A 24,700-nucleotide genomic window follows, 5' to 3' on the forward strand; every position below is an offset into this window, starting at 1 on the left:
CTTCTCGAGTCTGTCCTTCTGTGTGTGACCAAATTCCAAATGTGTGCTGTATCTACATAGGGGAAAAAGTGACTCTCAGATAAAGTGATTTGTAGCTTCTTGTGCTTGGCAAGTAAATTCATAAATGTAAATGTTGAATCTGGGGCAACGTAAGCCGTGGCAGATATGCTCAGCTTCATTTTGATCAGTGTTTTCTTAAGTTTTTTATATCAAATTCTCAAAGCATTGAAATAGTAGAAACAGAAGTCCATGGTGGCTTACAAGTTAACCATTTATAAAAGTAAAACGGGTATTATTTGTGAAAGTTAGTATCTGATTTCCTTTTTTTTTTATTTTCTGCATATATATATATTCTTTCTGTCTTTTCATTTGTTTCTAGATCTCTAGTTTATTAGGAAATATTAGGAAGAGCATACGTACAAAAAATTGCCAGAAACCGGAGTCTCTCCTGGCAGGAATTAAGCAATAGAGCCTATGAGGTGGGCACATCTTTTTTGATTTGTACTCCCTTGAAAATGGCAGAGAAATAGCTCAGTTCATGCTTGTTGAGCACTAAGTGAACAGAAATACTTGGAAGCACCTGTTTTTGTTTTTAGGAACTTTTTCAGGGAGTTTATTTTCCTCATTAGTTGATTTTTTAAAAAAATTATGAAGGTGTTGAATGTGCAGTTTGCAATCTGTCTTAGTTTTATTTTGTGTTAACAATGGCAATTTTAAATACAGTTTTTTGTTTTTGGTAGGCTAACGTAGCTTGCCTGCTATTGCTTGTAAATACTTTTTCTAAGTATTTCCTGGAGTGTTGTTTCTGTAGGGTTGTCAGTCCTGCATTTTGTACCTGTCACTAAATGGTGATGATGTTGCCGCTCTTCTCAGTCATTAGGTCAGCATTTTCTTCACATTTATTTGGACTTTGGTTTTTTTGTCATTAGTCAGATACTTGTTAAGTACTTATCACACATGCTGTAGAAATCAGGGGTATAAACAGCAAATTTGCACATGTGTGCCTTTTTTGTGTGGGCATTTTTTTTTTTTTTTAGTTTAACTGGTCGAGTGGCATGTGTTTTTGCCTAACAGAGTGAATATTTTATATCAAACCCAGCCTTTCTGCCTATAAGACTGTCTGGTTTATAATCTGAATTTTCCCATTCATATGTATAGACTAGGGAAAACAGGCAGTTCGGTGAAATAGGCATACCACCAACCTGATTGTCTGGCCAGGGGTCCGGTCATTGTGATGTTACTTCGTATTTTAAATCATGTCATCTCTTTTCTTCCATTTTTTCTGCCTAACGAAAGAAAGAAACTCTGCAGAGCAAAACTAAAATCTGTTTTCTTTCTGTCCTTTTATTGTGACATCATTGATGCCTCTTGTAACCTTTTCATGACATTTTTCTTAACCTGTATGAGCCATTTCAGGTATTAGTTCTTTGGCTTCCATGACATGATATCTTGGCTTTCTTATGAGTTTGTTTTAAATCATTCTGACTGAAGATTAAAAAATAAAAATAAAAACTATAATCCACCTTCTCCACTAATTTAACAGCTATTTTAATGATATAAATATTTTAAAAATTTATTTCTCAGCTTTGTATTCTGACCCACTGATGTGCCTCTTTCTGAGTAAGTCACAGTTGCGTGGTAGCTTTTAAAATATAAAAACACTGGAGTTCTCGTTGTGGCTCAGTGGTTAACGAATCAGACTAGGAACCATGAGGTCGCGGGTTTGATCCCTGGCCTTGCTCAGTGGATTAAGGATCCGGCATTGCCCTGCGCTGAGGTGTGGGTTGCAGATGCAGCTCAGATATGGCATTGCTGTTGCTGTGGCTCTGGCGTAGGCCAGCGGCTACAGCTCTTATTAGACCCCTGGCCTGGGAACCTCCATATGCTGTGGATTCGGCCTTAGAAAAGACAAAAAAAAAATTACATATATATATATATATAGAGAGAGAGAGAGAGAGACAGACAGACAGACAGACAGACAGACATGTTTTACAAAGGGGAAGTACAGGTTGCTCCTTATTACTCTTTTCTAGAATGTTTCAGGCTATAGTCATAGATTTATTCTTTTTATCTTTAACGTTTCTTATCAGCTCAACTTCCCTTATATTTTTCTTCTGCTTGATGCTTATCTCTCCTTTTGACTGTTTTCTCCAGACTTCCCATCTTTGTTTCCTTTCTGTTTCAGTCTTCCAAAACTTAATTTTTACATTGGCCTTTTTTCCTAAACTTACTTCTCTTTTTCAGCTCCTTTTGGCTGCCTGTCACATCAGATAGGCCTATCCAAATTTATATTCATTACTGCAAAATGAGTCTCTTCTCAACTGAACTCCACTCTCTGTGTATTAGCACCCACCCCCCATTAGCCACTTGGAATCGAAACCTCAAGTCTTGTGTGCTTTGATCCTTTCTTCTATGTCAGGCATTTCCTAATTCCCACTGATGCTCTTTCATCAAACCTCTCCTCTCTCTCCTTGTTCCTTCTTCCTACCACAAACATATTTGTCACTTCATACCCAGATTACTCACACTCCTTTCTCTTTCTTTTTATCTTTTTTCTTTTTGTCTTTTGTCCTTTTAGAGCCGCTCCAACGGCATATGGAAGTTCCCAGGCTAGGGGCTGAATTGGAGCTGCAGCTGCCAGCCTACATCACAGCCACAGCAACACCAGATTCAAGCCGCGTCTGCCACCTACAACATAGCTCACAGCACCTCCAGATCTGAGCCGCATCTGCGACCTACACCACAGCTCACAGCAACACCAGATCTTTAACCCACAGACTGAGGCCAGGGATCAAACCCGCATCCTCATGGATACTAGTTGGGTTCATTACCACTGAGCCACAATGTTCCCAAACTCACAATATCTTTTTATTGTATACAAGGAAATCTTTCATTTTTAGAAATTGTGTCCATTATCCATTCTGTCATTGGTTCTGTGGTCATGCATATGTTTGAAAAAATTAGATGTTTTTATAATGCTGTGGCTTCTATTATATACCTTATAGGAAAATATTTATTCTTTATGTCTCTGATCTGCTTCAGTTAAATCTGGCTTTTTACTTGGCTGTTAGCTATAGGCATTCACTTTATCCTTCTTAAAACTGCTTTTCCTTCTGAAATTTTACACCATTTTCAGAACCTCCTTGACACTTAAGATGCTTGCTTAAGCTCTTGACATTTATACTTCCACAGGTAGTTGTTCAAAATTTTTCCCATTAAATTTGATTTTTTATTTTTTAACGTATTTTTTTTAATTCTATTGAAATATAGTTAATTTATGATGTATTAGTTTCAGGTGTCCAGCAAAGTGAATCGCTCATACATATATATATTCATTCTGTTTTCCCATACAGGTTATTACCAACTATTGAGTAGAATTCCCTGTGCTATACAATAGGTTCTTGTTAATTATCTATTTTATACAGTAGTGTGTATGTGTTATTCCCATTCTCCTAATTGCTCCTTCCCTTCTGTGGTTTCTTCCACGGTTTTTAACAGTTGATGATTTTTTTTCTTTCCCTAAGGAAGCTATCTTCTCGTAGCAATTCAGTCTTCTGGGGCTGTGGATCTACCCAGTGGACAGCTGATAATAGTGTTTGAGGTCCTCACTCAGTAATGAAAGATATGTTTATCGCCTCCATTATATCTGACTCTGAATCAGGGTGCTTTATAATATTTTCCATGTTCCCAGAAGCATGTGGTATTTACCGGCTTTGCCATTATTATCATTCCTTTTGTACTTGGCATGATTAACTTCTCAGTGTCAGAAATACTAAAGTGCTGATGTTTTGCCATAGATGTAATGAAAAAAAATACTGTGCTTAAAATGACAGCCCTCCAATAAACACTTATCAAGCATATACTCTGAGTAAAGCACTTTGCTAGGTGCTTGGCAAGATCCAAAAATAAATCAGACCTAGTTCTTGGCTTTGGGGATTTCGAAGTTGTGTGGGAGATTACACGTTTATGAAATAGAACTTTTGGAGTGGTCTGCATAGCTCTCCCTGGGGCGAGGGGGGTGATCACCTCAGATACTTTGCTAAGGATGCTTTATCACCAGGGTTCCAATGTTGAAATCCATTCACTGGTTTAAACAGCTTTTTTTTTTTTTTTTTAACAACTAATGTAAATACTGATTACATTTATTTTTTATTTATTTGTGTTTTTGTTTATTTGTCTTTTTAAGGTCACACACCCCTCCCCCCCTTAGCATATGGAGGTTCCCAGGCTAGGGGTCAAATGGAAGCGGTAGCCACCAGCCTGCACCCCAGCCACAACAATGTGGGATCTGAGCAGCGACTGCAACCTGCACCACAGCTCACCACAATGCCAAATCCTTAACGCACAGAGCGAGGTCAGGGATCGAACCTGTGTCCTCATGGGTACTAGTCAAATTCATTTCTGCTGAGCCACAATAGGAACTCCAATACTGATTACATTTAAAAACTGTCCTTAATGTTCATAATGTCTTACTTTTTGATTTGCTTTAAATTTTATTATACATGTTAATGTAAATACTTATGTTATTTTCTCCCTAGTTTACTAGAAAATGGTCAGTTTGAAATTGTGACAGGTGGCTGGGTTATGCCTGATGAAGCTGGTACACATTATTTTGCCTTAATTGACCAACTAATTGAAGGACATCAGTGGCTGGAAAAAAATCTAGGTATGTATTGATATCTTTCCCCTTCATTTGGACTACCTTGGATGGATAATTTTGGGGAAAGAGATAAGGCTCCTTTATTTTGTTTTAGTTACTAGTTTTCCTAGTAGTGATTATTATTGAATAGTTTATTTTTCACTAATTGATGATGTTTCTTGGATCATAAACTCAGTTACATATATAAAATATGGTACTTTTAGGGTCATCCAACTTGTTTCATTTATTATTTTATCTATTAATTTTGGATTTTTTTTTTTCAAAAAAATCCTACTGAGATTTTAATTACGTATTTGTTAAGACTCTTTATCATGTGAGACATATCCTAATTAACTAGATTAAGCAGAGAAAAAAGAAGGAAAGAAAAATATTATTTTTGTCATTGAGAATTCCAGAGATAAGGTAGCCTCAGGTAAGGTTGGATCTGGGGAACTTAGGTTGGATCTGGGGGACTTAGATTATATTGTCTGGGTATCGTCTCTTGACTCTGCTTGTTTTTGTATAGCTTAAGTCTTCTCCTGGTGCATAAGATGGCCATAGGCAACCAGGACTCTGATCTTCCTGATCTAACGATTAGGTGAAAGGGTTTTCTTTAATATCTTGCCTAATTGGGCCCACATTGGGTTAGGTGCTTATCTCTAAGCTGAAATCACCGAGGCCTGGTTAGTCTGATAGAAATGGTCCTTGAGGGTTAGCCTCACCTGAACCATGTGAATGGGTCCTCTACCAGGAAGGATGCTGTTACCACAGGAGTGAGGAAGGGAATTCTGAACGATAAAATCAGATGTTCATACAACTCATAAGAAATTGTGACTAATGGAAATCTTTATGATACCTAATATTTGCATTCTGCAACATGGTTTGTAATCGTTTTCAAATATTTCATCTCTCAATACAACTTTGTAGTTTTCTCTGAAGTATACATGTTTTATTGAAATTATTTGTAGATATTTTATTATTTTAAAACTTTTTTCTTTTGTCCTTTGAGGGCCGCATCTGCGGCACATGGAGGTGCCCACCTGCGGCATATGGAGGTCCCCAGGCTAGGGGTCAAATCGGAGCTGTAGCCACTGCCCTATGCCAGAGCCACAGCAACGCAGGATCTAAGCCATGTCTGCAACCTACACCACAGTTCACGGCAACGCCGGATCCTTATCCCACTGAGTGAGGCCAAGGATCAAAACCGCAACCTGATGGTTCCTAGTTGGATTTGTTAGCCACTGAGCCACGATGGGAACTCCTTTTTTAGAACATTTTGTTGTTAGGGATAAAATCCCCACCAACACCATTAATATTTTCTTTTTTTTTTTTTTGTCTTAGAATAATTTCAAACTTAAAAGTTGTAAGAATACCATACAGCACTCCCATAAAGCCCCCAACCAGATTCACCAATTATTATTTTGACACATTTCTTTACTTTTCTTCTCCTTCTATATAGTTCTTGTTGTGAGTGTTATTAGAGTAAGATACCATGTCTGTGCAGAAAAGAGTTAACATGGCAGGTCTGAAACTTGAAACTGTTTTCCTTACAAAGGTCTTGTTTGCAATGTTAGCCTTGGCGGATGTCTGAGAACTTGGATTTCTTTTCTTTTTTCTTCTCTACTCTTCTCTCCTTTCTTTTTTTTTTCTTTTTTTTTTTTTTTTTTCATTTTAGGGCCCCACCTGTGGCATATGGAAATTCCCAGGCTAGGGGTTGAATAGCAGCTATAGCTGCCAGCCATAGCCACAACCACAGCAATGTGGGATCCAAGCCACATCTGTGACCTACACCACAGATCACAGCAAGGCTGCATCCCTAGCCCACTGAGCATGGCCAGGGATCGAACCCATATCCTCATAGATACTAGTTAGGTTTGCAACCTGCTGAGCCACAAGAGGAACTCCCAGATTTCTTAAATGATGAGTGACTCTCTATGTTTAAGCCGTTTGTTAAAACATTGTAGTTTATGCTAAACACTTGTTTTCTTCTGGGAGTTTAGAATGATATTATTTATTAGACACTGGGTACCCACATGACCAGCCCCCCAGTAAAAACTTTGGACACACTGTGTCTCTAATGAGCTTCCTTTGTTGACAGCATTTCAGGTGTTGTCACTGTTTATTGGTGGACATTAACTCATCATTGGGTGATTCCACAGGGAAGCTTGTGCCTGGTTTCCTGTGGACTCTGCCCCACATGCCTTTTCTTTTTGTTGACTCTACTTTCAGTCTTTCACTGCAAGTCATAGCTGTGAGTATGACTGTATGTCTAGCGCTGCAAGTTTTCTTGTCACTCAACCTAGGGATGGACTTGGGGACCCCCTACTCAGTGCCACTTTTCTTAAATACTTACGTTCTGAGCCAAAAATATGCACTTTATAAACCTCAGTTTTTTACGGATTTTTTTTTTATGTTTAGCTTTTATGGATGTGTAATTTACATGCAGTGCAACATATAAATCTTAACTGTGGAATTTGAGCTTTGACAAATATATATACCCATTTAACCACCTTTTCATCTCCAGAAAATTCCCTCATCCTCCCAACTCTCCTTTGCATCCAACTCCTCTGATTGCTGTCAGTGCCAATTATTTTTGCTTATTTAAGGACTTCAGATATATGGACTCACTCTTTTGGATCCAACTTCTTTTGATCAGCATAGATTTCTTTCTTACAGCTGTGTTGTTTCACATACCATAGTGTACAGTTCAGTTGTTTTTAGTTTTAGTTCACAAAGTTGCGCAACTATGACTACCATCTATTTTTAGAACTTTTTCAATATTTCAAAAAGTAGTGTCTTACTCATTAACAGTCACACCCCTTTCTGACTCCTCCCTTCCCTTTGCCAGGCCCAAATGACCACTAATCTATATATACTTAGTAGATTATATATATAAAATACATAGTAGATTTTATATATTTACCTATGAAATTGACTGTTCTATACATTTCACATTGATGGAATAATACCATACGGCCTTTTGGGGCTGGCGTCTTATACATGGCATAATGTTTTCAAGGTTTATCCATGTAGTATCAGTGCTTTATTCCTTTTTATGGCTGCATAATATCCTATTGTATGGATATGCTGTATTTCTTTATACTTTGTCCATCTTTGGCTGATGTAGACATTTTTAGGTTGTTCTTCCTGTAGCTAGTATGAATTATGCTGCTATGCACATTTTTGTATGTTTTTGTGAGGACAAAAGTTTTTTATTTCTTTGAGGTGTATATCTAGGAGTAGAATTGCAGGGTCCTATGATAAATGTAGTTTAGCGTTTTAAGGAGCTGCCTAATTATTTTCCAAAATGGCTGCATCATTCTACTTTCCCACCTGCAATGCAATGAGGGTTCAAATTTCTCAACATTTCACCATTTGTTACCGCCTTTTTTTATTTTAGCCATACTAGTATATATGAAATGCTGTCTCATTGGGGTTTTGATTTGCATTTCCCTGAAGACTAATCTGTTAAGCACCTTTTCACGTGTATATTGGCTATTTGTATATTTTCTTTAGAGAAATGTCTATTCATGTCATTTGCTTACTTTTAAAATTGGGTTCTTTGTCCTTTCATTGTTGATTTGTAAGAGTTCTTCATAAATTTTTGATACAAGTTTCTTGTCAGAGAATGATTTGCATTTCTTTTTCCCCATTCTGCGGGTTGTCTTTTCATTTTCTTGAATGTATCCTTTGATGCACAGAAATTTCAGTTTTGGTGAAGTCCACTATATCTGTTTTTTCTATTGTCCACTTGTATTTTTTGATGTCATAGCTAAGAAATCATTGTCTAACCCAAGGTTATAGAGATGTGCTAATGTGTTTTTCTTCCCTAGGCGTTTTATGGTTTTAGCCATTACATTTAGATAATGACCACTTTTGGAAAATATGAAGTTTCTTGTAACTTCGACTGCATCTTATAAATTAGTGTTCTTACTGTTGTTTTCTAAACAGTTTAGAACCACATGTTTTGGAGACTTTCATTTTTACATTTGATTATGAGATGCTTTTTTAAATTGTTTAATCTTTGGTTGTTCCTTTCTCCTTTCATGAACTTTATTATGTAAATTTGACCATTAGGAACTTTTTTTTAAGTTTGAATTTTTAAGGTTTTCTTTTGCCTTAAAATATCCATCTTTTTTTTTTTTTGTCTTTTGTTGTTGTTGTTGTTGTTGCTATTTCTTGGGCCACTCCCGCGGCATATGGAGCTTCCCAGGCTAGGGGTTGAATCGGAGCTGTAGTCACCGGCCTACGCCAGAGCCACAGCAACACAGGATGCGAGCCGCGTCTGCGAGCCGCGTCTGCAACCTACACCACAGCTCACGGCCAACGCCGGATGGTTAACCCACTGAGCAAGGGCAGGGATCGAACCTGCAACCTCATGGTTCCTAGTCTGATTCGTTAACCACTGCGCCACGACGGGAACTCCAAAATATCCATCTTTTAACTGTTCTCTAACTCCTCTTAAACTTTAAAATTAAATGTACTGGAAATAATCCAATTTTATTAATTATATTATTCAGATTATTCTGATTTTTAAATCTGTTAGATTTGCCAAAAACTGACTGGTGTGTTTTATTCTTTTTAATGATCGTTTCCTGTAATTTTCTTGTTTTTATCTTTATATGTTTTGACAGTCTTATTCTTACATGAAAATGTAAAATCTTTCCTGGATTTTTTTTTTTTTTTTTTTTGGCACGCATGCCCTTTTATAAAATTTTGGATTGTTCTTATACTGCATTTTTCCCTAATTTTGTCACTTACACCTTTTAAAAGAATATTTGCTAATACCAAGGAAAATCCTAGCAGGATAGTGGGTTCCTTATTCTCTCCCTAATTTTACCTCTTTTCCTATCAGTTTTAAAGATGTAGTTGACATTCTCTCTTTCCTATGTTATTACTTCTCAAGATTCCTTAACCCTTACAGTTAGGTGGCTATTCCTATGTGTCAAATGATTTTGATATGGAAAAGATGACCATTGATGCTAAAATCTCAAGACATCATTGTAATCTTTCATGTTGATTTTTACTCTTATTTGTAAGTTTCTTTTACCCTTGTCATTTGGGGCAACACATACTCCTTTTTATTACATAACTTAATTTTCATTTAATTTGAAATTTCTAAAGAGTTGCCTGATAATATTTGGGAAGAATTGTTGTATATCCTGTATAGTTGGCCCTCTCTTTTCACTAACTCTCTGATGATTCAACTAACCCTGGATGGAAAATGATTGAAAAAAAAATTCTTTGAAGTTCCAAACTTGAACTTACCATGCCTGCCAACTACTTCCATAGTATTTACATTGTATTTACAACTGTTTACATAGCATTTACATTGTATTGGTATTATAAATAATCTGGAGATGATTTAAATTATAGGCATATCCGGTTTTACTATGCTTCACAGAGATCACTCTTTTTACAAATTGGGCATTTTTCACAATCCTGTGTTGAACAAGTCTATTGTTATCATTCTTCCAATACCATTTGTTTTCTTGCTATCTCTGTGTCAACATTTTGGTAATTCTCGCCATGTTTCAAACTTTTTCATTGTTGTTATATTTGTTATGGTGATCTGGGGTCCTTGATCTTTGTTACTGTTGCAGAAAGGTTAGGATTTACTGAAGGTTCAGATGACAGTAATTTTTAGCAATAAAGTCTTTTTGTTTTTCTTCCAGTTTTATTGAAATGTAATTGCTCCGTAGCACTGTATAAATTTAAGGTATACAGCATAATGATTTGACTTAACATATATCATGAAAAGATTATCTCAGTAAATTTCGTGAACATCTGTTACAGAGATAGAAAATTAAAGAAACAAATTTTTTTTTCTTGTCCTGAGAATTCTTAGGATTTACCCTCTTGAGCAACACTCCTATAGATCATACAGCCATGTTCATTACATTTATCCCGTTGTGCATGACATTCCTAGTACTAATTTATCTTATAACTGGAAGTTAGTACCTTTTGACCACCTTCCTCCAGTTCCCTCTCCCCCAGCCCCCACCTCTGGTAACCATAGATCTGATCCCTTTTCCTATGAGTTTGTCTTGTTTTTAAAGTATAACTGACTTACAACAGTATGTTAATTCCTGTTTTTCAGTGTAGAAATTCAGTGTTTATGTACATTTCAAGTTGCTCACCATGATAAGTCTAGGTTAGGTATGTCATCATGCAAAGATATTACATACTTAGTGACTGTATTCCCCATGCTGTACATTTCAACCCATAACTCACTTCTTTTGCCCCTGGAAGTTTGTACCTCTTAATCTTCCTCACTTATGTCTTTCCCTCTCCCAGCCTCCTCCCTTCTAACCACCCATTTGTTCTCCGTGTCTGTAACTGTTTCTATTTTGTTACATTTGTTCATTTGTTTTGGTTTTTTACATCCAACATGTAACTGAAATCATGCAGTATTTATCTTTCTCTGTCTGACTTATTTCATCAGCAGAATGCTCTCAAGGTCCATCAATACCGTTGTATCAAGATTTCATTCTTTTTGTTTTGTTTTGTTGTCTTTTTAGGGCCACACCTGCAGCATATGGAGGTTCCCAGGCTAGGGTAAAGTTTAATTGGAGCTGTACCTGCTAGCCTACACCACAGCCACAGCAACAGCAACGCGAAATCTGAGCCGCGTCTGCGACCTACACCTTAGCTCACAGCAACGCTGGATTCTTAACCCACTGAGCAGGGCCAAGGATCGAACCCACGTCCTCATGGCTCATAGTCGGGTTCGTTAACCACCGAGCCACGACGGGAACTCCAGGATTTCATTCTTTTATATGCCTGAGTAGAACTGCACTGTGTGTACATGTATATACATAAATATATAATGTGTGTGTGTGAATGTGTGTATACACACATTCACACACACACAAAAGTTGCTTTTTTTCCTCCCATCTAGAATCCAACCGAGAATCATATCTTGCATCTAGTTGTCATGTCTCCTTAGTCTCCTTAACCTGAAACAGTTCCTTAGCCTTTCTCTGAGCTTTTTGACCTTGATAAATTTGAGGAGTACAGACCTCTGTTATATAAAGTCTCTCAATTTGAGTTCACTGCAGTGAACATGTGGGTGCATGTATCTTGGACGGCAGCGACTGGGTCCTCTTTGCTTCTCTAGCTCTGCCAAGTACAGTAGCTTCCTATACCTCTGAAATGCCAGGGTGCGTATTTCAGGTCCACCTGATTAAGTTGCAGGGTGATTCACCCTGCCTGGGAAGACAGGGCAGTGGTTAAGACCCTCCTCCCAGGGACTCCTGCTGGCAGTGCTCGCTAAGGGTAACGCTGGGCAGCACCTTTATCTTGGACACCAGGAGACCAAAGAACTCTGACGGGTCTGACTGTGTTGTAATTTTCTATCTCCTTTAACAGTTCTTTAAAAATAACACTTATTTTCTTTATCAACAGGAGTGAAACCTCGTTCTGGTTGGGCTATTGATCCTTTTGGACATTCACCAACAATGACTTACCTTCTAAAACGTGCTGGATTTTCTCACATGCTTATCCAGAGAGTCCATTATGCAATTAAAAAACATTTTTCATTGCATAAAACGCTGGAGTTTTTTTGGAGACAGAATTGGGGTATGTAGGGTTTGACGAAAGTTGAAGATCTCCCTTGACCTGGGTGTTAATTCACACGCATATGAACTCATGCTGTTAGGGACTTTATTCAGTGTCAGTCTTGAAAATCAGGTTACCTAAAGTCACATGTAATTATTTTGTCAGTGTATTTGTGTCAAGAGTCTTTTAAACAGTGATGAAGATATTTATATGTAGAACATGGGAGTTCTTTTTTTTAAGCCTAAAGGAAGTAAGTAAAGAAACTAGTCTTGCATTGCTTCTGTTTTAAAAAGTACCTGTTTTATGACTAAGTTGAACATGCATCAGACTGATATCTAGTCACATATTTCTTATTTGGCCAGTGTTTCTTCCTTCTGTCTCTCCTGTCTCTGCAGCTAGTAAGAACAGCCCTCCTATCACCTCTATCACTTCTTTTCACACTCTCTGCGGGCACCCAGGTGTTCAAGGACTAACTTCTGCAGCTCTGTTTTGTGGGGGAGATGACAAGATTTAGGCTTTCTGAGAGGCCTTTGCCTTTCTGAACCTCCATGTAATTCAGAACACCTTGTTCACATATTTATTTTTATTTTTTGAGTCCTTCTTATGGGCTCTTCATGGTTTTATGCACTCTTTCATTAAATCGTTAGTTTTCCTTTGAATTAGGTTCTATTATCATCCCTTTTAAATGGTGATGGAACAGAGGCTTAGCTATGTGAAGTGAAGTCATATACCAAAAATCACACAGGTAGAAGGTAGAGAGCCAAGATGTGAATCCAGTTCTGTGCAGTTCCAAAGCCCAGACCTGTAACCCCTAGCATATGTTGCCATCCTAGTATTAAGTCCTCAGTAAGGTTTCATCTGACCAAAAGGGTTTCATTGCTAAAATGGTATTTAGAAATTCCTGTTACATCATACTTGCTTCTCTGTGATATCTAGACCCTCCTTAAGTGTTTCAGAAAAATCATTTGTAAATCTAGACAGTATCTTTCTTATGTATATTCTTGTTTTTTCAGTAAGGAAACATATTAGCTGTATAACTTTTATCCTTGAAAATTAAACCTGTAGGGAAGCCAAAAACTTGTAGGGAGTTACGTCCTATATAGTGTGATCAGATGCAGGGAGTATGTTAATTTCTAAAAAATGGATTATTAATTCAAAGAGGCTCTACTTAAACTATTTTTTTACATTCAAATTGCCCATAAATATCAATCAGTAAGAAATTACTGAGTACTTTTATGTACTTAATACCATGCTAAGAGGAAAGAGAGAAAACATCCTTGTTTATGAGAAAATTATAGTCTAATTTGGTAAAAGACAAACAGCACTAAATGCAGCAGATAAACTGAAATGTGTAAATGAGCTGCTAAATAGTATGGAGTGAAGAGAGGTAGCAGGGTGTGGAATATGTCCTTGATCTGTAAGAGAAAGAAGGAGGGAATTGTCATCAGCTCTGGGACTATGACCACTCGGTGCAAATAGCAAGTATGAGTGGCCAGCATCCATGGTGTGCCAATCATGAGTATGATTCAGTGAAACAACTTCCAGCACAGAAATACGTGGATTGTAATATTATTAAAAGTTGGGAACGAACTGGTAATTAATTTAAATAGAGGCTGAGATAAAACTGGACTATTTTAAGACTTACTCGATAGATTTGGACATGTTGCTTTCAAATTATATTTTGGAATTAAGTTGAGCTTCTTTGTGTGTTCTGTTTCTTAATGAAGCAGTTGTTTTCAGTTTTTTAAATGTGCATTTTGCCTTTTGTTTTTACTTCCTATCTGTTTTTACTATAAAAGCAACACATACCCATTGCCGAGAATTAGAAATCCATATGTAAAAGGAACATGATATTTCAGGTCATGATCATAAAATAATTACTTTTAATTCTTTGTGAAGTCCTCCAATTGCACTTGGTGGGACGCTTCTGACCTCTCAAGAGCAGTGTTATCAACATATACCAGCACTGAAAGTTCAATGGAAGGCAATTCCACAGAGTTCTTATTATGGCTCAGTGGTAATGAACCCTACTAGTATCCATGAGGATATGGGTTCAATCCTTGGCCCTGCTCAGTGGGTTGAGCTGGGCGTTGCTGTGAGCTGGAATGTAGGTCACAGATGTGGTTTGGATCCTGCCTTGTGTCTGTGGTATAGGCCAGCAGGTTCATTCGTAAAAAAAACAAAACAAAACGAAAACAACTCTCCATCAGGAACATTTGCGCATTTTCTGTGTTTCTTTGTTTGCTTTGATTCTTCTTTTTGCTTTTGAAGATTACATTTACCTTTCCTCTGCCCCCTTGGTGAAATGTCATGTTGGCAGTTTATTGGTGAATATCATGCAGACCCCACAAACTCTCCTGGGTTCACCTCTTTCTTGTGACTACAAGACCAGGATTTTCACAGCCCCCACCCCTTCTTCCTTTATTTGTTGACTTCCCCCTTTTTCTCCCTTCCTCTCTTCTCATTCAGCCTCTGAAGCTCATGATCTCTCTCAGCGTGTCTTGTTACCTGAGGTAGGAACAAACGTAGCAGGAGCTGGTAGCCAGGGATGGGCATAGCCATAACTTTGGATGAGCCGGTTATAACTTTTGCTTCTCAGTTTATATCCTTCCAGGTCAGCAGATGCTGCTTTATGATGGAGCCTTTCTGTCTTGGCTACTTTTAGATAGAAGGGGTAGATAGAGACTAAGATGTGATTATCTTCCTTCTGGCTGGTGGTCATGAAATACTGCTGGTATTAAAGTTAAAAAAGAGATTGTTGATTTAGGGTAGGGCTTGCATTATATGTGTATAAAGTACTGGCATTTTCAACGGTTTTGGGAAAACAAAATTTATAAACACAGGTTTGTCTGTTGGCTCTTTATTTTAGATCTGGGATCTGGCACAGATATTTTTTGCCACATGATGCCTTTCTACAGCTATGACATCCCTCACACTTGTGGACCTGACCCTAAAATATGCTGCCAGTTTGATTTTAAAAGGCTTCCTGGAGGCAGATATGGTTGTCCCTGGGGAGTCCCCCCAGAAACAATTTATCCTGGAAATGTCCAAAACAGGTATGAAAATATGCATTTTGTAAAGACAGCATCTTGAACCAGCAAGGGTTAATGGCTGATTGCTGAAGAGTTGAATAAATGGGCGTTAGTATCCAACATTACCCTTGTTCAAGGTATTCATTCAAACTAGATCTAAAGCAATTTAAAAAGGCCTTGACTATGATGTTATGACTTAATGGAAAATGAACAATAGTAGATCAATGTACAATGGATAACCTATAATATGCTGTTATTACCGTTTCCTTTGCTCTCATTATGAAAGCCTTCTACTGTGTTTGATTGATTTCATATATTTTTGTTGATTATAAAACTTATGGCTTCTATAGTAGAAATTGGTAAGAAAAGCAACTCAACTGCAAAAACACATTTATTGAAATGGAACACATAAAGAGTGTAATTATCTGTTCCCTTAATAACAATTTCAATAACAATGAATGCTGCCCACCTCTGATGAATGCGTATCTTTGCATTTTCTGATGTTTTCGACTTAAAGAAAACTTTTATTAGGAATGTTATACTTAAAATTTTTTAAACAAAAATCAAAGGAACGAGTCTTTTTGAGTGTATGTGTGTGCAGATGGTTTGCCCATCTCATTAAACCAAGTAATCTGTACTTCTAATTTTGGTACTTTTAAAGTTTAATTTCTTCACTTTAATGGTATGTAATTCATTAAAATAAAGCATTGTGTTGTATAAACCACTCAGCTCTGCTAGAAAAATAATACAGCCTATTAAAATAAGATCGTTGTGCCATGTTCATTTATTTAAAAAAAAAAAAAAAAGCTTTTGAAAAAGTACATGTGAGTATAAAGGTGAGGTTGGGTCTCTTTGTCTTGAGTCCCTGTGGCCATAAAGAAAATATTCCAGTGTGGGCCTCTGACTGTGGCAGACACAGAAATATTTCAGCTTGGCAGCCTTCTTGAAGCCATGAATCCTTTGTATCAAAATCTGGCTTTCATAGTATTTTGAAAAACTTCCAAGAATAGGGATCAACCTGCTTCATTTTCTTGGTTTTTAGAGCAGTCAGGCTCAATAAAAGAGCCTGAACAGTCTGCTTTCTAGTGTCCTTAGGCATAAGAGAATAAATAACCCAGTATATTATGTAGCAGTAGGTATAGTGAAAAGGAAGTAGTTGTGGGGTTGGAGTGGTGGTGGGGTGGAGTCCTTCTCTGTCTACTGGGGAAAACAGCTCTTTGTCCCTGGATGGTATTTACCCTTATCCACTCAGCTCAGAGGGTCAGGGATAGGAGACTTCTTGAAGGGTAGCCTAATGCTTTAGTTGGGGAATCCCAGTGCACCTCTAGATAATGTGAAGCTCTTCATTTTCTCTGTTGGGTGTTGCTGAGAGTACCTGGGAACTGTATTGTGGGAACTGTATTTTGCTGTGTCATACAGCCCTTCAAAGATTACCCTCCTGGAATATACCTTGTGCTTGGTAAGTTCCAGTGATGCTGAAAGTGGTTTCCAGGCACTTGGGATTTGTGGATGAATGAATCTATATAATATTCATAGAGATTTTTTCTTTTAACTTCTTACAAGTCTTGAAGTCTTAACTCTGCTTGTTACTTCCCACGCAGACACCGCCTTCCTTTGGATGTGTGACAAACAAAGATCAAACGTGGGCATTCCAGCTTAATGACACTTGATTTTTTTAAATACCCTAAAGAAAATGAAATTTAACTGTGAAGTACAGGTGATATATTCAGTATGTTCAGGTCAACAGGTTTCTCTATTTTGCAGAGAAAGAAATTCTGTTCTTCAGCAAGTTCCACTTTGGGTCTAGTACCATGTCTTTTATACATGACAGTGTCGGATGACTTGATGATTCAGGTTTTTTTGGTTGTTGTTGTTCTAGTTAAGTTGCCCTTTATTACCTGTTTGAATAAGTGAAAAACAAATTCTTTAAACGTGATGTTGGCCAAGGCATTCATCCTTAATTTACCGTATATTTAGTGAGTGTTCACTACCTGCCAGGTGGAGTAGGTTGGTCCCTTGGCTTTCCCAACATTGACACTTTTTGAGCAGGAGCTTGGGAGGTAGGATAGGTGCTAAATAGAAAAGGCATGTCATTAGTGTTTGCGATTTCTTTCTTCATATGTCTTTTACACATGTACACACAAAATGTTGTGTACCTAGTGGTAAATCTTGGAGTATATTTAAATGATCACATACCCTTTTATCATGCTGGGTGCCTGGGGGATCTCACTGTATGCCCACTCATAAGTCTATCTTATATTTGTGATTTTTATATATTTTTTTTCTGGTTTTATATATTTTTCTAAGTGCTTAATCTCACTGTGTGTGTCTTTTTTAACTGTAAGCAATAATCTAAAGTTGTTTTGGGAAGATATAGAATATTAGCAAATGACTAGAAAAAATTAAGTACTATATTGAATGCTAATCTCAGAAAACTCAGTATTATATTTTATGTAAGAATATTATGGTTATATTTTATTCACCGTTATTAAATTGTTGTTAATTTAATATTTGCAAAGCAGTTTCAGAGACTATTAATATCAAAAGATCATATGAAGTACTAAACATAGTTAAATGTTTTATAACTTCTATAAAATATATCTTTCCATCATTGATGTTCATTCAGTTTTTTCCATACATTTTTATATCATGAATTAGAGTTTACTTCTGATAATCATTGAAGAGAAAAATGAAATAGTTTGTAAACAGTGTATCTGTCATTTATCACTTTTTTTTTTTTTTAAGCTTTGGTGTTACACATATGGAGAGCTTCTCTGGGTTCATCTGCTTTTTAAAATTCACTTTCAGAAGGTCTTCTTCTCAGTTTGTGTTCCCAGACTTCCTCTAATGATGCCCCAATTCTGCATCTCCCAAAGGGTTTTGTGCAGAATAGGAGAATATGAAATATAAAAGCACATCAGCACATTATGTTTAGCTGACCTTTCGAGTCATGGGTTAGGGCCTAGAGAGATAAAAACCAAAATAGCTCATTCAACTCCTAAGCTCTATCTGTTGATCATTATTAAAAAGGACACTGTGACAGATAACGCAGGTTATTGATGGAAGGTGTTAAATGAGCTCATTTTCTTCCTTTAGAGAAGGAAATATGGTTCTGTAATTGGTTTCATTCATAATACCTTTCTATATCTAATTAGGCAATTGTTGATTAGAGAAAGTGATATTAAGTCAAAGAAAACTTCACAGTTCATATAGTTGAAAAATCCATACTATCTTCTTGGACTAAGCCATTTTACAACTCAGACACTCTGGGAGCCAAACTTGGTGGCTGGCCTTGAGGACAGCATTGATAGCTCCAATAATTGCATGCCGAAGTTGGTACATGACTTCATTTTGCTGAGGATAATACGTTGGAATAGTAATGATGTTTTCCCTCTGATAAGAATTTATAGGAGTTTGTGTCGTGGCTCAATGGAAATGAGTCTGACAAGCATCCATGAGGATGCATATTTGATTCCTGGCCTTGCTCAGTGGGTTAAGGATCTGGCGTTGCCATGAGCTGTGGTGGTGTAGGTCACAGATGAGGCTCAGATCCGGTGTTGCTGTGGCTGTGGCATAGTCCAGTAGCTGCAGCACCAATTCGACCCCTAGCCCGGGAATCTTCATATGCTTCGGGGTGGGCCCCAAAAAGACCAAAAAAAAAATTTATAAATATTTTTTTCCTTTTTGGCCACCCCACAGCATATGGAGTTCCTGGGCCAGTGGTCAGATCCAAGCTGTAGTTAACGACCTAAGCCACACTTGCGGCAATGCCAGATCTTCAATCCTACTGTGTCGGGCCAGGGATTGAACCTGTGACCCAACATTCTCAAGACACCATTGATCCCATTGCGCCACGGAAGGAACTCCAAGAATTTATGACTATTTTAAATGGATAATGAAAATTAGTATGGTAGTTTAAAAAATCTGCTTCATAAAACATGCTAAGCTAGAATATAGGTAACATATATTTTACTATAACACGGTTTTTATAATGAGTTGCCCATTGTTCTTTTCTTAGTAGTATTCCTGTTTTCCTTTTTTCTTTTGTAGGGCTGAGATGCTTCTAGATCAATACCGAAAGAAGTCAAAACTTTTCCGTACCACAGTTGTCCTGGCTCCACTAGGAGATGATTTCCGCTACTGTGAACGCACAGAATGGGATCATCAGTTCAAGAATTACCAGCTGCTTTTTGATTATATGAATTCTCATCCTCAATACAATGTTAAGGTAATGAGAAAATACTTTATTATGATACTGTATTTGAAGTTGAGCCTTCATTATTAAACAAGGCTAAAACACAATAGCCTTAGTTTCTTTGTCTCACATCCCAGTTTTCCTCGAATGTGTAGTTCTTCTACAAAGGAATTCACGAAGAGGAAAATTACCTTATCTTGCAGTTTCATTTCTAAAGTTGTCCCTTCATACCATTCACTGGGGATGAAAGAGGCATTACTGTATGTGATTGAAGACATGCACCTACTAAGTTGTGATGTTCCTTTGCCACCGATGCCCTCTTTTCCTACCAGCACTAAGAGTTTATTGTTTCTCTCTTACAATTGCATCCTGTGATTTAGTAGTGGGACTGGCAGATGCAGATGCACCTGTCAGGAATGTTCCAAAGAAATGTCTTGTATCCAGAGACTATACTAGCATTTTTCCTAGATAAGAAGGCTTCTAAAATTAATCATTTGTCTGTCGTTCACTCTTTTTTCCCCTGTGGAAAATTTAAAATTGACCCTAAAGTTCTGAGAATAACATAAATCACCCTCCTACCCCACTCCCTCTTCCCATATCTGTGACTCAGCTGCTATATCCATCAGCTCACGGTCACCTCACTCCTCTGGAATTACTTTGGAGCAAATCTCAGAGGTTGCATATTTTTGTCTATAGCTGTTTCAGTATGTATCTCTAAATGAGAAGGACTCTATATAAAAATATGACCATAATACCATTATCACATCTAAAAAAATAGCAGTAATTTAATAATATCATACATCCAAATAGAATCAAATATTCCTCAGCTCCTAAAAGCATTTTTTTATTCTCTTTTTAGGGCCACACCTGGAATACATATGGACATTCCCAGGCTAGGGGTCAAATCAGAGCTGTAGCCATTGGCCTGTGCTACAGCCATAGCAATGCCAGATCGAAGTCACGTCGATGACCTGCACCACAGCTTATGACAATGCCCGCTCCTTAACCCACTGAGCAAGGCCAGATATTGAACCTGCGTCCTCATGAATACTCGTCAGGTTCATTTCCGCTGAGCCACCAACAGGAACTCCAGCATTTTTTTTTTAAGCAAATGCTTTGTATAAGTCAGGATTCAAACAAGAGTCCTATGTTGGACTCTATATGAGAAAATTATCCAGCATGTTTATTTCATTCACTATGAGCCTTTAAGATAGTAAAAATCTGTGAAAATACTATAGCAAGGAAGCGGTATTGCTATGTAGGAAAGCTGATAATGTGCTGCATTTTATTTTATGAGGTGAGAATTCAAGTTTATTAAGTAAACAAATGATATAAAATAAATACACTTAAATAAAACATCAAGTTTATTCAAGATACGGACAGCTGAATTTCCACCGTATCATGAACTCTGAGCATCAGGCCTTTGTTTGAATCATCCTTGTAATCTCCTCAAAGATGAAGTGCATCCGTGGACATTTGATTAGAGGAGTGCTTATGGATGTGGGTATCTTATTTCTAAAATATATTTTTTTGGAGTTCCCATCGTGGCGCAGTGGTTAACGAATCCAACTAGGAGCCATGGGGTTGTGGGTTCGATCCCTGGCCTTGCTCAGTCGGTTGGGGATCTGGTGTTGCCGTGAGCTGTGGTGTAGGTCACGAATGCAGCTTGGATCCTGTGTTGCTGTGGCTGTGGCATAGGCAGGCCAGTGGCTACAGATCCTATTGGACCCCTAGCCTGGGAACCTCCATGTGCCTCAGAAGCGGCCCTAGAAAAGGCAAAAAGCCAAAAAAAATTAAAAATAAAAAATAAAAATAAATAAAAAGATAAATAAAATATATTTTTGGGGGGAATGGTTTTGAGGTCTGCAAAAGGATCCACAGCATGACTTTGAAGAACATATCCTGATTTTAGTATTTTACCTTTTTCTACCTTTTCCCACTAGAACAATGTTTAACTTAAAAAGTTGATAAATCATATACATAGAAGTACGGAAACCATTAAATATACAGAGAATATTTTCATGTTTTAAAACCCCCATGCCACCGCTATCCAGATCAAGATGTAGAACATTTATAGGCCCTAGAAGCACCCCTCAGAGGTCCTCCAGGTCACTACCAATTCCTGCAGAAGTAAACACCATCATTTCTATCACTGTGATAAGTATTGCCTGTTTTTGAATGTTATGAGAAGGAAATCTTAAATACGTGTTTTTATGTCTGGCTCTTTTTCTCCACATTATGTTTTTGAGATTCATCCATTCACTCCTACACATTGCATGTAGTGTAGTTTATTAATTTTTAATAATGTATAGTATGTCTAATAGCTATTTGATAAATATGCCACAATTTATCAACTCTGTTGTCAATAGGCTTGTGAGTTGTTTCAGTTTTTTCTGTTACAAATAAAGCTGCTTTGAACCTTTTGTGTGTGTTTTGGTATAACATGTATGAGTTTATGTGGGTGTAAAACAGGGTGGAATTTTGAGGTCATTGGGAGTGCACATGTTCAAGTTCAGTAGATTGCCAAACAAGATTCCAAAATAGATGCACTGGATATTGCCTTGTGTGACAGTTGCAATTGCTCTACTTCCTTATTCAGACTTTGTATTGTGAGGGGTTTTTTTTTTTTGTTTTTTTTTTTTAATCCTGTTTGATAGATATGATGGTTTTATTTTGGATTTCTGGTAGTTAATGAAGTTGAGTCTCTTTTCATGTTTATTGGCGTTTGGGTATCCTCTTTTGTGAAGCGTCTATTTAAGTCTTTCGATGATTTTTTTTTTCATTAAATTGGATTATCTGTCTCTTTCTTAACCATTTATAATTCTCTTACGTATTTTGGATTGAATCTTTTTTCAGACAAAAGTTATACACTTGTTATCTTCCAGTATGTAGCCTCTGTTTTCTCTCTCATGTTAATCTCTTGATGAACAGAAATTCCTAATTTTAACTAAACCTAGTACAGCAGCAGTGTCCTTTATGATTAGTGCTTCTTACGTTTTGTTGAAGGAATCTTTTGTTTACCCCATGGTCATGAAAACAGATTTCTTATGAAGCTGTCCTCTTGAAGTTTTATTGTTTTACCTTCAGTGTTTGTGTCTGTAGTATATTTGGAATAGATTGTTGTGAATTGCATTAGGGAGATTGAGGTACTTTCCACCCATGTGCATATCTGGTACCATTTGTTGAAAAGACCGTAATTTAGCCCGCTGTGCTACAGTGTCATCTTTGTCATTAATCACGAGTGAGACAAATATATCTGTGAGTCTGTGTATAAACTTTCTATTCACTTTTGTCTGTTTAGCTGATCTCATACTGTCTTAATTACTACAGATTTGTAATAGATCTTACTATCTGATAGTATAAGTCTTCTAGTTTTGTTCTCCTCAATGTCACATTGGGTATTCTTAGTTCTCTGTAGTTCTGTGTAAGCTTAGCATCAATAATGAAATCCCACATTGAGATTTTGGTTGGGATTGCATTGAATTTATGGATCAATTTGAGTACAGTTAAATTCTTTTTTTTTTTTTTTGAGTATAGTTAAATTCTATGCAAATATTAGGCCATCTAATCCACAAACATGGTATATTTCATGTGTAAAAAATGCGGTTGACTTTTGCATTTTAAGTTTGTGTCCAGTAACCTTGATGCATTTCCTGTCTTTCCAGGATTTTTGTCCTTCAAGTCCTGGCTGCTTTGAGTGCCCTTAGATGTCTTCAAACATTGTTTTTCTCTTTATAGTTTATCTAGTTATATCTGTTCTCTATGGGATGTTTAAAGTTACTTAATCAAGCTGAAAGTGTAAGTTTATTATTACTTTCTTTTAATGAAAGGATAAACAAAAGTAAGCAATTGAATTTAGGTGGCTGAAAAATTGACGTTGGGACTAGCCCAGACAGCCAGTTTGATCATCGCTTGCTTAACAATTTACGGAACTTTTCCGAAGTGTTGTTCTGTCAGAGGAGTTTAAGATTGTGTTTAAGATTAAGGTTTTGTTTAAGATTTATTTTGTTTCCTCTTTAATACAAAAACCACTTAAGTATTTTTGTCTGGTTATTTTTTTAGGTGTTCCAGATACTTTATTTGAGCTACCAAGAGACTATAGAAAAATTCAAATGCTTTTTTAAAAGTTCTCTAGCATAAATAGAGGATATTTCAATCCTTTGAGATTGAATTAAGTTTGTGAGAAAGCCCACTTTCTCACTTACATTTAACTTTGTTCTAGGATGTTGCCAAGAGGGAAATATTTTCGTCATAGCTAATACCAAAAATTAACTGAAATATTTTTAAAGAGTGTACTCTGTTGTTGATATTAATGCTGTAGCATGCCATAGTTCCCTAAAATTTGAAACTGAATGTAACTTTTGTTATCCGATAGAAATCTCTTATTATATAGGGAAAGTGAGACTCAAAAATAATTACATCAATGAATATTTTGCCACTGTTGTTATGTTTACTTCCCTGAGTTCATCTCTGTCTATTGGGTATGAAGTTAATGCTGTTATTTCCTCATATTTGTGAGCCCCATTTCTTCTATGTTCACACACACACATATTCTGCTTCCTAGTAATTATATTCTGCTTCCTTGTAATGAGATTGGGGAGTAGTATTTAATGTTAGCTAAAATGTATTGAGAAATTATGATTCGCTATTAACTTTTTTAAGTGCTCCATTTTAAAAAAGTGTTTCCAGTTTTATGAAGATGTAATTGACATGTATCATTGTATATGTTAAGGTGAACAGCACAATGATTTGACCTTACATATTTTGTGGAATGATTACTGTAATATGTTTAGTTAGCATCCATCATCTGATAGAGATACAATTAAAAAAGAAAAAAGTTTTCCTTGGGATGTGAACGTTAGCAATTTTCCTGCATATCCTGTCGAGGTGTTACCTATGATCATCATACTGTACATTGCATTCCTAGTACTTACTTATGATTGGAAGTTTATGCCTTTTGTCCATCTGCCTTCAGTTCCTTCCCCCCTCCCCCACCCTCCACCTCTGGTAACCACAGATCTGCTCTCTTTTCTGAGGTGGTTGTTTTTTTCATTAGATTTCTCATGTACGCTCATATAGTATTTATCATTCTCTTTCTGACTGAGCTACGTAAAGCAGCACAATGCTCTCAAGTAAAGTGTTTTCTTTAACCATTATTTAATTCTCTGAACATTTTCTGGTAGGTACTAGAGTTATTCCCATTATATACAGGGAAATTGAGGTAGAGATAAACTTGCCCAAGAAACACTGTGGTTAGTGAAGCCAAGATAAGTG

The 24,700-nt window shown here is 36.9% G+C and overlaps 1 protein-coding gene across 1 annotated transcript in view; it reads left to right on the forward strand.

Moving 5' to 3' along the window:
- The window catches only part of MAN2A1 (mannosidase alpha class 2A member 1), a 177,516-nt gene that overhangs the window by 62,593 nt on the left and 90,223 nt on the right, over nucleotides 1-24,700 (forward strand). Inside the window, exons 5-8 of the mRNA XM_047778398.1 lie at nucleotides 4,539-4,666; nucleotides 12,047-12,220; nucleotides 15,069-15,255; nucleotides 19,282-19,459. Coding sequence (XP_047634354.1) covers nucleotides 4,539-4,666; nucleotides 12,047-12,220; nucleotides 15,069-15,255; nucleotides 19,282-19,459 — 667 coding nt within the window. The remainder of the gene's footprint in view (nucleotides 1-4,538; nucleotides 4,667-12,046; nucleotides 12,221-15,068; nucleotides 15,256-19,281; nucleotides 19,460-24,700) is intronic.

This window comes from Phacochoerus africanus, chromosome 4, assembly GCF_016906955.1.
Source record: "Phacochoerus africanus isolate WHEZ1 chromosome 4, ROS_Pafr_v1, whole genome shotgun sequence".
In the NCBI taxonomy this organism is placed as follows: Eukaryota; Metazoa; Chordata; class Mammalia; order Artiodactyla; family Suidae; genus Phacochoerus; species Phacochoerus africanus.